Source organism: Chlorocebus sabaeus, chromosome 1, assembly GCF_047675955.1.
Source record: "Chlorocebus sabaeus isolate Y175 chromosome 1, mChlSab1.0.hap1, whole genome shotgun sequence".
Lineage (NCBI taxonomy): Eukaryota > Metazoa > Chordata > Mammalia > Primates > Cercopithecidae > Chlorocebus > Chlorocebus sabaeus.
In genome coordinates, this window is record NC_132904.1 from 8,652,132 (window position 1) to 8,666,219 (window position 14,088).

Below are 14,088 nucleotides of genomic sequence, written 5' to 3' on the forward strand. Positions count from 1 at the left end.
GGGCCACCTCCCTTCCTGTCCGCAGCCCTGGGAGGTATGTACTGCTGGCCCCCTTTCACGGGCTGGGAAAACTGAGACCCAGAAAGGGGAAGGGACTTGCTCAGTCATACTGTGAATCTGGGCGAGGACCAGCTCTCCTCTACTCCATGGTGCAGCCACCCACGTCTTAACCAGAGCAGGAAGGCGTCGAGTCAGGACTAACCTCGGGGGCCCAACCTCAGAACCTGACTGCTGTCGAGTGGGAAGATAATCCCAAACCCCGACAAGTAGCTGCAGATTCACAACTGACTTCCAACCAAGTGTGACCTTGGGCAAAGCGCTAACACTCTGAGCCTCAGTTTCAATGTCTATTAAATGGGGATAATTATAGTTCCGCCTTTTACGGAATCACTGAGAGCACGAACCTCAGAAAGCATTTAGCAGAAAGCCTGGCTGATTTTGCTGTACCTTACTAAATGGGATGCGCTATCATGGATGGGGAAAACTTGTCATTTCTGTGTGTGTTTACTCTCCCTCCCCACGAAAGCCTGCCTGGGGCGTTAGCGGCTCTGTGAACCCCTAGATTAGAGCCTTTATCGCTTACCCACCCGCCCTGCATGGTAATGAGCCTATGCAGGTGTCAGCTGCCCTGGGGCAACAGGTCAGTTTGCTCCCTCCCACTGCTCTGCAAGGTGTGTGAATGAACAGGAGCCCGGTGCGTGACAGCTACTTGGTTTAACGGGATGTCAGAGTGCCAGGACTGCCAGCTGGGCTGCATCTCCAGGAGGCACCACACTCCTCGGTGTGCGGCTTCGCCTCTTTTCAGGAGGTTGTGGGGTGTCGTGTGCGCGTGTGCGGGGCTGAGTACCCACTGTCTCCGAACGTGCTGACTTCTTCCGGTGGGCTTGACACCTGGGTTTGGTTCCCAGTCCCAGCGGTGTGGGTCCCCGGTTTCCTGAGAAGAAACCTTTAACAGATAACTGTAAAGACCGCTAGTGCTGTGGGGAGAGCCGGCGTTTCTTCATAGACTAAGCGGGGAATACGGGTCCCTGGGACCCCATCAACCTTCATCGCCGCGGATTCTCACGCCTGGCCTCTGGGAAAGCCCGAGGTGCCGCGACTTCACACCGCTCTGCCTCTGCCGCCCCTCCCTCCCACCCGCGGGTTGTGAGCTCCCAAACCGTTCCAGGAGGCGCCTCCCCCGCCCCCGCCGGGGCCCCTTGCTCAGCCGACTCCGGCCACCCATTTCCTGCGCCGCCCCAACCCCGCCCCGCGCGGGGTGGAAAGTTTCCCTCCTCAAGGTGGGCGGCTCCTTCTCCTTCCTTCCCGGCCGGCAGGGAAAGCCCGAAGCGAACTGGGAGGAGGACTCGGAGGTCGCGGGCGAGAGAGGGGAAGTGACTCGACCGACCGCAGCCAAGCTCGGCTAGCCGGGAGCGCCCCCAGCCCCGCCCGGGCGGGACGGCAGGACCTTCTCACTCGGGGGTTTCGGGCGCCACCCGCCGGCAGAGCGCGGGGACGCACCTGCCAGAACGCCGCGGTCTTCCCGCCCCAGAGCCAGCCAGGCAGAGTACAACGACGCTGAGAGTATTTATTTATCTACGCGCCCTGGAGGCCGGCCCCTAAATTTAAATATCCAGCACGGGGCCTTGGCCCTCCTGGCCATGGGTGGGTATTGGGACGGGTCCTGGAGCCCTTCCAGGGCAGAGGAACCCAGAGCCCGGAGGTGGGATGCCCCTGAGCCAGCAGCTGCCGATAGCAACAAAAGGTGAGGAGGAGATGGGAGCGAGGCACTCATCCCAATCCCAGAGATGCCAATGGGAGGGGAAGATGCTTCTTCGGGCCCCACTGCAAGGCTGAGGGTTGGCCAAGCTGGGGGTGCACACATGTGGAAGAAGTGGAGGCCCAGTACCATGGGCAGAGGCTGTACCCTAGGTACCCGCCCCAGTGCCAGTCAACCCAAGACAAGAGAAAGGGTTTGGCAGTTTCGCCTCTGAGGAATACATGCCTGGCCCTCCTGTGAGGTGAGGTGGTATGGGGGAAGGCGCAGGCTCCGCAGTCTGAGGGCTTGCCAGAGGGGGAGTTTCTGAGCCTTTTGCATGGGTGCGTGCCCCCTGCCCCCCAGCTCTTCAGAGGCTGATGTGGAAGGCATCCTGCAGCCACTGGTCACGGGCATTGTGCGTCTGGGGCACAGTGAGGGGTGGCGGGTCAGGAGGCAGGCTGGCATCGGGAGGCTCCTCATCGTCAGACAGGCCCGCATCCGGTGGGTAGGAGCTGTCCGAATGGAGGGAGGATGACAGGTCCTGACAGAAGCTCAGGTCTTGACACAGGTGTTTGTAGTCCTGGATTGACTCATACAGGCCCCACAGCTGGCACAACAGGGACATGTCCAACTGCCGCAGCCCCACCTGCAGACAACTGAGGGTGGGCTGGAGTTGGGGTCTAGGCCACCCCAGCCCAGCTCCTGCCCCCTGGAACAGTGGGCCCCAGCCCATCTTCCCCGCACCTTCCTAAACAAAGTTTTTTTTTTGTTTGGCAGTGCAACTTTAGTCACGACCCAAAAAATGGGGTTATTATCCATTTAGCAGGATGAAATGAAGTAACATCAGCAGATCATTTGAAAATATATGGTAACTACTGCCATAATTTTTAACTATCACTAATTATTGTTACCATAACCCTTGGAACCCAACTGGTGCCTGCAAGTCCTGAGACCCAGGCCGCCTGTCCCAGTCCCCTGCGTTCCGCATCAGCCCCCCGCCCAGCTGGCCCGGCACCCACCCACTTACCATCTCCTTGCGCAGCGCGGCCAGCGCCGAGTCGAGGTTGACAGGACGACGCGGGCCGACTGCGGGTCCCGCGTTGGCGGCGCCGGCGGCGTGGCGGGGCCCGTCCGGTGCGCGGGCGGCGCGGCTCAGCTCGTCGTGGATGCGGCTGCGCTGGCTGTAGACGCGCTCCAGCTCCCGCCACGAGCCCCCGCTCGCATTAAGGAGGCCGCTGAGGCCGCGCGGCAGCGGTGGGAGCCCGGCCAAGGCGCAGCTTGCCCCGCCCGGCGCCTCTGCCGAGGGCAGCCCGTTCATGGCCACCGACGGCGATGCCACCTCCTTCTCCCCAACACTCCGCCCAGGACGCTGCCCGCAGGCCCCGCACCCCGCGGCCCCGCCGGAGCCCAGCCGCCGCCCGCAGGCCGCGCTTTGTTCCTTCCCCAGCTCCTCAGACTCCGCCTCTGCCCCACCCCCTCCGCATGGGCCGGGCCTCTCTTAAAAAGGCAACGGCTGTGGGACCACGTCGCGTAAAGCTGAGAAAAAGACAGCGGGGCACCCACTCACTCAAGGGGAGATGGAAAAATGCGGCGGAGGGGGGAAAAGGCCGAAGGGGGCAGGCGTGGTTTCTTCGCGGTTCTTTTCGCTACCCCGTCTGCCCGCCGCGCCCCGCCCCCACACACTGTGTTCTGCCCATTACCCTCCCAAGGAAAATGATCCTAACAGTGGAATCAGGAGACTGGCAAGTCCACAGTTGGTGCCTAACGTGCCACCTGACGCTGAGGTCACCACAAACTCCTGTCGCTGAGTACCTGGGGTGGCCATGAGATGGAATAGGCTGATAGGGTCAGGATGCTCAGGGAAAGGAGCGGAATCTATCAAGGGGATTGGAACCCAAAATCTCACTTCCAGGTGGGGAATGGGCACCGCATGGCAGAGAAACTGCAGATGTGCTGCCAGACACAAGGCTAGGGTCCACCCCTCTGGCTGCTACCTTTGAAAAGGCTATCACCTCTTCCTTAGAAAAGGTGCATCACATAGTCCTCTACCTACTCCCGCATCCTGACGAGAAACTGAGCAGAAACAAGTTCAACTCATCTCAGGGCGTCAGGGAGAGCAGAGAGTGGAGAGGTGAGAGGCCAAAAGTAGGAAAAACGTGAGTGGAGCTGGGGCTGGCATGCACACTCGGAACCAGGAAAAGAACAAACCACACAGAGGAACAGCTGTTTTTCTAGAGGGTTTTTCTCAGGGGCTTCTCTTAGTGCTGCAGCTGCTGCAGGCTGCGCAGGGCCTCCGCACATGCGCGGATAAGGCCACACAGCTGGATGCTAGTCTCCAGGGAGGTGCTAGAGCCCAGTTCAGCAGAGGCCCAGGTCAGCTTCTGCAAGAGGGCTGTCTCTGTGCAGGCCATGGCATCTGTATTTGGAGGCACAGCAGGAGTGGGTGGCCCCTGGGCTGCCTTGAGTCCTGCTGCAGCTCCCTCACAGTGCTCCGGACGAGGTACTGGGGGCTGCGGCACAGGTCGAGAGCCCAAGGGGAGCTCTGAGGTAGAGGCCAGCTGGTGCTCCCGAGCTTGGGAGAGGGCAGCCTGGGCATTCAGAGCTAAAAAGAGGAGAAAGTGGGTAGAATGGTCAGGATGCCTGGCCCACCTCAGCCGTGAGCCATCTCCTTTCCTGCTCTGCTCTTTCTGTGCTTGAGGTGTTTTCCCTGTCCCTCTATAAGGCACTTCATCCACTTTCTACTTTGTATCACATTTATGCCTTAGCTTCAACTCTCCATCAGTACTGGGCCTGATTAAGCTCAGACTCTCGCGCAGTGGCTGGCACACAGGAGGTGCTTAGTTCTCTTACTGAGTTAATGGTCCTCTTTAGAGCCTAACGGAGAAACCATTTTACCTCTGCCCCACCCAGAGACTCCACTGTCGCCCCCCAGGCCTACTGTTCTCGGCCCTCTATCACCACTTTTTTTTTTTTTTTTTTTTTTTTTTTTTTTTTTTTTTTGAGACGGAGTCTCGCTCTGCCGCCCAGGCTGGAGTACAGTGACCGGATCTCGGCTCACTGCAAGCTCCGCCTCCCGGGTTCACGCCATTCTCCTGCCTCAGCCTCCCGAGTAGCTGGGACTACAGGCGCCCGCCACCTCGCCCGGCTAGGTTTTTGTATTTTTTAGTAGAGACGGGGTTTCACTGTGTTCGCCAGGATGGTCTTGATCTCCTGACCTCGTGATCCGCCCATCTCGGCCTCCCAAAGTGCTGGGATTACAGGCTTGAGCCACCGCGCCCGGCCCCTCTATCACCACTTACCACGCTTCCCCCCTAAGCACATCCGGCCCCTCTCCCGGATTATTTTTTACCCTCACCGGGATTATCTTTATCCACGTCTGAGTCGAGTTCCTGACAAGCCACGCAGTAGATTTTCCGCTGTTTGTCTTGGAGGAGAATCGTCTACGGACCAAAAAGCACATGGGGCCGGAATGAGACGCCAGCGATGGGGTCCAGAGGGGAGGACTGAGGAAGAGCTGAGTGGCCTGACCCGCAGACCCATCCCTGCTCACTCGCCCGAGTCTCGCCTCACCCCGCAGTCCGCGCACGTCTCGCCCAGCATGCGGTAACCGCGCAGTAGATAGTCGCCCATGAGCCGGGAGATGCGATCTTGCCGCTCCCGTCGCGCCTGCAGCACCTTCGTCTCTGCCTCAGTCGGGGGCTCCCAGGAGAAGTCGTCGACTTCTGGGGAAGAGAAGCATAGGGACTGGGGGTCTTGCCGGAGCGGGCTGCCTCCCGTACCTCACAGCCACAAGCCCCTGCCACCCAAGTCCTCACCGGCTCCGTTCAGGGCCATGTTGCCGTTGTCGCTGCCGGGCTCACCGGAAATGACGTCCAAGCGGCGCGCCCTCCGCTACGGCTCCGCCCCTTCTATAGCGGCCGCGAATCAGGGCGGAAATGACGCCTCAGCGTGGTCCTCAGATCTCGCTGTGCCCGGAGTGGGGCGTGTCGGCTGCTACCGAGAACCTGCCCTGGGGACGCGTCAGTCAGCCGGAATCCAGGGGACAGAACCTTCCGACGCGTGAGGCCTCGGGAGGAGCGTCTCCGTGGTAGCTCTGCTCCGGTCGCAAGACCTGAAAGTGGCCTCGGGAGGTCGCCCTTCCTGTCCGTCGTGGATGAAGGGGACCACCTGGCTTGAGAAATCCCCGCTGGCCTCCGCCTCCCCTGGGGTTTCCCTTTCGGCGCAGGCGGGGCAGCGGCATCATCACGACCATCGCCACCCGAGTAATCACAGCGAGCGGCCCTTTGCGCATTCGTGGAGCCTCCTCAGGCCTCAGTGCTTCTCACTTCGCCCAGCAAGGCTGGCCAGGAGGGGAGCCTTCTCGCATTCCGTCTATTTCAAGACCCCTCCCCTTCTGCATGCTTGGTGTCCCAGTCTGTCTCCCCGCTGCCTCCCGAGGCCTGGGACTGAAGCAAAGTCGGCCCCGAAACCGACCCTTCTTTGAAATTGAAATCCTCAAAAAGCCTGCGGACTGAATAGCGCTGTACTCGGCACGCGCATTGCGCTTCCAGCCGCCCTTGGGTGCTATGTACTGGGCAGGGTCGGGTTGGGGCCTTCCTACATACTCTTGCGACCGTTAGGCTCTTCTTAGGTGAGTTGCAAGTTAAAATTACCAGGGCTCTCTGAACTTGGACCTTGGTGCTTTTTTTTTCTCTCTCTCTCTCTGTTCCGTGTTCTTTTTCCATATGCATCCTCTCCCTTATTAGATTCAGAGAAGCCAGACAGGGCAGGCAGGGGTCCTCAGATGTGCAGTCTGCAGGGCCTGAGGTTGTACACCAGGGCAGTGGAAAAGCAGCCAGGACTTGGACTTTCATAATTACATCGACAGTCTCCTCCTCCGGATGGCACATGCCTCCTCAATCTGACCTGAAGTCCCCTCCTCCTGGCCTCCTCTTCCTTCCACGTAAAACCCCTGGAACTGTCATTCTTGCTGCCTCCTGCTTACCTAGAGAGCCCTGTGCCCCTTTCGCATCTCCATCTACCAGTCAGGCTCTTGGGCAGCAGCGTACCTGACTTAGGGCCTGTACCCCAAGTCGTTTATATCAGGCACTAGAGCCACCGTTTTTTGTGTTTTGTTTTGTTTGTATTTTTTGTAGCGATTGGGTTTCGCTGGTCTCCAACTCCTGGACTCAACTGATCCTCCCACCTCAGCCTCCCAAAGTGCTGGGATTACAGTGAAGTGCACCCAGACTTAGGCTGACTAGTGGAACTATCTCTATACCATCTCTTGGACGCACAGACCCCCAGGTTATTACTGTCTCCAGCTCCCAGCCCTACCCTGAATTCCTCAGTGCGCCGACTATGTTACCATTATGGCCGATATCCACTCAACTGTCTATTCTGCCTCGCACCTACAAAGACCCTTATATGAGTCCTCTCACTTAATCTCTCCAATTTACTCCTCATGATAACCTTATATGGGGTATTATCCCCATATAAGCAGGAAACTGAATAATTCTTTTAAAATACAGTGTCATTCTTGTACTAAAAACCATCTGGTGGCTGGGAATGGTGGCTCACGCCTGTAACCCCAGCACTTTGGAGGCCGAGGCAGGCAGATCACTTGAGTTCAGGAGTTCGAGACCAGCCTGGCCAACATAGTGAAACCCTGTCTCTACTAAAAATACAAAAATTAGCCAGGTGTGGTGGCAGGCACCTGTAATCCCAGCTACTTGGGAGGCTGAGGCAGGAGAATTGCTTGAACCGGGAGGCAGAAGTGAGCCGAGAGCACACGACTACACTCCAGCCTGGGCAACAGAGTGAGACTCTGTCTCAAAAAAATTTTTAAAAAATCTGGCATCTCCCCATCATACTTAGACAAAATCCAAAGTCCTTGTTATGGTCTCCAGGGTCCTACAAATCTGGCCTTGGCCCCCCACATCCAGACAACACATACAGAGATGCACACACATCTCCCATCCTCCCTGCATCCCTCTTCTCTCACTGCTCAAGAAGATTCTTGTCACTTTTCTCCTCTCAGGGCCCCTCACCATCTTAAGTTCCACTGTAGGGTAGACAAGACACAGAACTGGAATGAGGCAGGACTGGGTTTGATCCTGGATCTGCTATTTACTATATCACCTGGAGTAATTTACTTAATCACTCTGGACTTCAATTTCTCATCTGTAAAACAGGGACAGTAGACCAGGTGCGGTGGCTCATGCCTATAATCCCAGCATTCTGGGAGGACATGTAAGAGGATTGCTTGAGACCAGCCTGGACAGCATAGTAAGACCCCATCTCTAAAAAATATATATATATTTTTTTAATTAGCGGGTGCAGTGGCATGCACTTGTAGTCCCAGCTACTCAGGAGGCTGAGTGGGAGGATTGCTCCCAGCCCAGGAGATCCAGACTGCAGTAAGCCATGATCTGGCTTCTGCACTGCAACTTGGGTGATAGAGCAAGACCCTGACTCAAAACAAAAATGGGGCCACTTATGCCTGTTTGGTGCTTGTTTGTTTTTTGAGATGGAGTCTTGCTCTGTCACCCAACCAAGTGGTGTGATCTTGGCTCACTGTCACCTCTACCCTCCAGGTTTAAGCGATTTCTTGTGCCTCACCCACCTGAGTGGGATTACAGGCATGCACCACCACACCTGGCTACTTTTTTTTTTTCTTTCTTTCTTTTTGAAATGGAGTCTCACTCTGTCATCCAGGCTGGAGTGCAGTGGTGTAATCTTGACTCACTGCAAGCTCCACCTCCCGGGTTCACAACATTCTCCTGCCTCAACCTCCCAAGTAGCTGTGACTACAGGCACCTGCCACCATGCCTGGCTAATTTTTTGTATTTTTAGTAGAGACAAGGTTTCACTGTGTTAGCCAGAATGGTCTCGATCTCCTGACCTTGTGATCCACCCTCCTCAGCCTCCCAAAGTGCTGGGATTACAGGCGTGAGCCACCACACCTGGCCGTCCAGCTAATTTGTTTTTTGCATTTTTAGTAGAGACAGGATTTTACCGTGTTAGCCAGGATGGTCTCGATCTCCTGACCTCATGAGCTGCCCGTCTTGGCCTCCCAAAGTGTTGGGATTACAGGCGTGAGCCACTGTGCCCGGCCAATTTTTTAATTTAGTAGCAGTAGCCGTAGCAGTAGCAGAGACGGGATTTCACCATGTTGGCCAGACTGATCTCAAGCTCCCGACTTCAGGTGATCTGCCCACCTCAGCCTCCCAAAGTGGTAGGATTACAGGCGTGAGCCACTGCGCCCAGCTTCAAAGATGTTTATCCAGGGAACAGCCATGGAAGATGGAGTTGGTGTCTCCCTCCAGAGCAAAGGACAGCCATGCTTACTGGCTTTGAGTTTCCTAAGCTTAGGGTCCTTTCCCACAATGCAGTTCACTCTGTGTGTCCGCACTAACCTGAGCCCATGAGCATCACCTCCATGGGACTTAGGGTGAAAAGGAACTGACGGAAATGTGCTGGTGCTCATGCTGTTTGCTGCACAGTGATGAAGTCCTTTGTCTCTGACCCAGGACTCTCTTGTATTTTGCCAGCATCCTTGAACCTGACGGGCTACCTTGGCAGCTTGCAAATTGGATAAGATCTCAGATGCTTCATAGTCTTTGACATAGAAGGTGCTTACAGGTGTTGGTGGTAAAACCTATTCGCAGCAGTCGCAGTGGACAGGCCAGTGTCTATGGAACAGTGGGCTTGGACTCTTTCACACCCTTCCCTTGCCAACAGAATGTACCACACCTTCGGCCAGGCATGGTGGCTCACAACTGTAATCCCAGCACTTTGGGAGGTCAAGATGGGCAGATCACTTGAGGTCAGGAGTTTGAGACCAGCCTGGCCAACGTGGTGAAACCCCGTCTCTACTAAAAATACAAAAACTAGCTGGGCATGGTGGTGCGAGCCTGTAGTTCCAGCTACTTGTGAGGCTGAGACAGGAGAATCGCTTGAACCAGGAGGCGGAGGTTGCAGTGAGTGGAGATCCTGCCACTGCACTCCAGCCTGGGCAACAGAGCATGCAGTCAGGGGAGGGAAAGGAGGGAAAGGAGGAGCGGGAGGGGACGGGAAGGGGGAAGGGAATCACACCTTCATGTGAGCCAGTCCAAATTGGTCCCTCCTTGTGGCACTGATGACATGGCTGTAGTTAGGCTCTTTTCTGGGTGATAGTGCACGCCACGGCAGCTCAGTCACACACAGCTCAATTATAGCTCTCCCTGGGCTGGCTGATTTCGTGGGGATGGTTTACATGGCAACAAGTTGCCTATGCCACATTGCTGTGCCTCTGAAAAACATAACTCACATCATTTGTATATTCACACAGGCACTGAAAAGGGGTCAGCTATTCTTTTTGTTTTGTTTTGTTTTTCACTGCAATGTGAATCACCTTGACATGTCTGTGAAACAGGAAGTGGCTGGATGATACAGCAATAAAAATAATCACACTCAACTTGGTGTGTGTATTTTCTTTGGGCCAGGCACTGTGTTAAGAGCTGTTTATGAAGTATTTCACTTATTCCTTAGGACAACACTGGCAGCTGGGTCTTATTATCATTCCCAATTTGCAAATGAGGAGGCTGAGGCCTGGAGTAGTAAGAGATGTATTCACAGTCACCCAGTTGGGAGTGGCAGGTGGCAGCCAGTGTACCTCTTGAGCCTGAGCTCTTACCAGTAGATTTCTCCTGTGCTCAAAAAGCAGGGAAGAGTGGCAGGGCAGAAGAGCACCCTATTTATCAAGTGTGAAGATAGTTTCATTTCATTTCCAATCCCAACTCTCAGTGTCCATCGTTTTACTACTCACAGTAAGTGGCACATCAGAGGGGTTTAATAACAGCCACTTTCAGTAAAGTGTCTTTGGAGAGAGATGCATTAGGGCAACATTGCCCCCTCCAGGCCTTCATCACTTCCATCCCTCATCTTCAAAACTGATGAGCGAGGCCGGGCGCAGTGGTTCATGTCTGTAATCCCACACTTTGGGAGGATAAGGCAGGCAGATCACCTGAGGCCAGGAGTTCAAGATCAGCCTGACCAACGTGCTGAAACCCCATATCTACTAAAAATACAAAAATTAGCTGGGAGTGGTGGTGGTGGCTGCCTATAATCGTAGCTACTCAGGAGGCCGAGGCACAAGAGTCGCTTGAACCCAGGAAGTGGAGGTTGCAGTGAGCTGAGATTGTGCCATTGCACTCCAGCCTGGCAACAGAGTGAGACTCTGTCTCAAAAAAAAATAAAACTGGGCCGGGCGCGGTGGCTCAAGCCTGTAATCCCAGCACTTTGGGAGGCCGAGACGGGCGGATCACGAGGTCAGGAGCTCGAGACCATCCTGGCTAACTCGGTGAAACCCCGCCTCTGCTAAAAAAAAAAAAAAAAAAAATACAAAAAACTAGCCGGGCGAGGTGGCGGGTGCCTGTAGTCCCAGCTACTCGGGAGGCTGAGGCAGGAGAATGGCGTAAACCCGGGAGGCGGAGCTTGCAGTGAGCTGAGATCCGGCCACTGCACTCCAGCCTGGGCGACAGAGCGAGACTCCGTCTCAAAAAAAAAAAAATAAATAAATAAATAAATAAAAAAATTAAAAAAAAAAATAAAACTGATGAGTGTGGCCCCCTTGCCTTCTACCCACCCACCCCCTCCCCAAGAGCCATTTCTTTCTTCCCAAAGACATTCAGAACTCAGAAGGACAACACGTAGAGGCGGCACAGCACCTGATACACAGCCCTCATGGCACAGTAGCTTTCCTCCTCCCCATCAGCAGCCCATCTCTCGCCACCCTGCCCATCTTGGCTTGCAGATGCAGACAATGATGAAAAGGTCTCACATATCCTGAGTGCTTACTATGTGGCAGGCATCTGCTAAGGGCCTCATAAATATCAGCCCACTGATTCCCTGCTTATTTTTATTTTTATTTTGAGAGAGAGTCTCGTTCTATCACCCAGGCTGGAGTGCAGTGGCACAATCTTGGCTCACTGCAACCTCTACCTCCTCAGTAGCTGGGATTACAGGCATGTACCACCACGTCTGGCTAATTTTTGTATTTTTGGCAGATGGAGTTTCACCATGTTGGCCAGGCTGGTCTCGAACTCCTGACCTCAAGTGATCCACTCGCCTTGGCCTCCCAAAGTGCTGGGATGACAGGTGTGAGCCACCATGCCCCAACTTCCCTGTTAATCTGTTGATTTTTTTTTTTTTTTTTTTTTTTTTTTTTTTTTTTTTTTTTGAGAAGGCGTCTTGCTCTGTCACCAGGCTGGAGTGCAGTGGCGCAATCTTGGCTCACTGCAACCTCTGCCTCCCAGGTTCAAGAGATTCTCCTGCCTCAGTCTCCCGAGGACTAAGGTGCGTGCCACCACATACGGCTAATTTTTGCATTTTTAATGTTGGTCAGAATGGTCTCAATCTCCTGACCTCGTGATCCATCCGCCTCGGCCTCCCAAAGTGCTAGGATTACAGGCGTGAGCCGCTGTGCCTGGCCAATTTTTTTTATTTTTTTACTTTTATTTTTTGAGACAGAGCCCCACTCTATCACCCAGGCTGGAGTGCAGTGGCGCCATCTCGGCTCACTGCAGCCTCTGCCTCCTGGGTTCAAGCGATTCCCATGCCTCAGCCTCCCAAGTAGCTGGAATACAGGCATGCGCCACCACACCTGGCTAATTTTTTGTATTTTTAGCAGAGACAGGGTTTCACCATGTTGGCCAGGCCGGTCTGGAACTCCTGGCCTCAAGCAATCTGCTCGCCTCGGTCTCCCAAGTGCTGGGATTACAGGCATGAGCCACTGAGACTGGCCTCATTCCCTGTTTAAAAATGAGGAAAGCCGGCCGGGCGCGGTGGCTCAACCCTGTAATCCCAGCACTTTGGGAGGCCGAGACGGGCGGATCACGAGGTCAGGAGATCGAGACCATCTTGGCTAACACGGTGAAACCCCGTCTCTACTAAAAATACAAAAAACTAGCCGGGCGAGGTGGCGGGTGCCTGTAGTCCCAGCTACTCGGGAGGCTGAGGCAGGAGAATGGCGTAAACGCGGGAGGCGGAGCTTGCAGTGAGCTGAGATCCGGCCACTGCACTCCAGCCTGGGCGACAGAGTGAGACTCCGTCTCAAAAAAAAAAAAAAAAAAAAAAAAAATGAGGAAAGCCAGGTGCAGGGTCATGTGCCTATAATCTCAGCTACTCAGAAGGCTGAATGGGGAGGATTACTTGAGGCCAAGAGTTTGACTCTATATTGACTGGGCAATATAGAGAGACTGTCTCTAAAAAAAAAAAAAAAAAAAAAAAAAAGGAGGGGTAGGGGGTCGAGGACTGAGGCATAGAGAAGTTGAAGGATTTTCCCAGTTCACTTAGCTGATGCGTGACACAGCCAGTATGATCTCATGCTAGAAAACAACCATTGCGATGCTGCCTCCTGAGACAGAACTTTCATCATGCAGCTGCTGTCACCCTGTCCAGCCAATCCCTTAGCACGGCATCAGGAGCCCTGAGTTCAGGTTCTGGCTCTGCTAATGGCTGGTTGTGTAACCTCAGTCAAGTCCCATTTCTTCTCTGGGCTTCAAAAACCCAAGAACCTCAAGAACATTTGAGCAGCCTGAACATTCCCTGGGCCTGGGTCCTATGCCTCCTCCTTGTCCCATTCCAGCAAAGCCCCTCGTTGCCCTCAGGGTCCTACCTACCTATCTTCAGGACATTTGTGAACAAATGTCAGGTCTCCTGACGCCTTCGGGACACCTCCCATTCCTCTCCCCAGGATCATTGTATATATAGGTTCTGGATCAGGCAGGCTTCGGTTCAATCACCAGGTGACCTGAGTCTAGTTGCTTTTTGTTTGCTTTCTTGTTTTTGTTTTTTGACACAGAGTCTCGCTCTGTCGCCCAGGCTGGAGTGCAGTGGTGCTATTTTGGCTCACTGTTAGCCCCGCCTCCTGGGTTCACGCCATTCTCTAGCCTCAGCCTCCCGAGTAGCTGGGACTACAGGTGCCCACCACCATGCCTGGCTACTTTTTTTGTTTTTTTGGGTTTTTTTTTTAGTAGTAGAGACGGAGTTTCACCGTATTAGCCAGGATGGTCTTGATCTCCTGATCTCGTGATCCGCCTGCCTCAGCCTCCCAAAGTGCTAGGATTACAGGCGGGAGCCACCGCACCCGGCCTAGTCTAGTTGTTTCATCATCAGAGCCTTGGTTTCCCCTTTGCAGGGTCGCTGGGAGGAGGATGTGGCCCCACAGTGTAGAGTGCATGGTAGATGGCAGGCACTCTCGTGGCCTCTCTGTGTAGTCAATCAACAAACTTCAGCACCCTCTCTGTGCCAAGCCTTGTTCTGAGATCTGGAGACAAGGTTGTCCCTCCCTCAGAGGGTGGCAAGATGAACAATAAGCAAGTCAACAA

The 14,088-nt window shown here is 54.6% G+C and overlaps 2 protein-coding genes across 2 annotated transcripts; both read right to left on the bottom strand.

The window, feature by feature from the left end:
* Positions 1–1,547: 1,547 nt before the first annotated feature.
* FAM89B (family with sequence similarity 89 member B) lies at positions 1,548–3,850 on the bottom strand. Its single transcript, XM_007986315.3, has 2 exons — positions 2,766–3,850; positions 1,548–2,384 (listed from the first exon to the last, which is right to left on the bottom strand). The coding sequence occupies exons 1-2, from the start codon at positions 3,054–3,056 to the stop codon at positions 2,106–2,108; spliced, it is 570 nt and encodes a 189-aa protein (XP_007984506.1). The 5' UTR covers positions 3,057–3,850; the 3' UTR covers positions 1,548–2,105.
* A 112-nt stretch (positions 3,851–3,962) lies between these two features.
* ZNRD2 (zinc ribbon domain containing 2) lies at positions 3,963–5,679 on the bottom strand. Its single transcript, XM_007986216.3, has 4 exons — positions 5,554–5,679; positions 5,309–5,460; positions 5,094–5,178; positions 3,963–4,340 (listed from the first exon to the last, which is right to left on the bottom strand). The coding sequence occupies exons 1-4, from the start codon at positions 5,570–5,572 to the stop codon at positions 3,997–3,999; spliced, it is 600 nt and encodes a 199-aa protein (XP_007984407.1). The 5' UTR covers positions 5,573–5,679; the 3' UTR covers positions 3,963–3,996.
* Between the last annotated feature and the right edge of the window lie 8,409 nt (positions 5,680–14,088).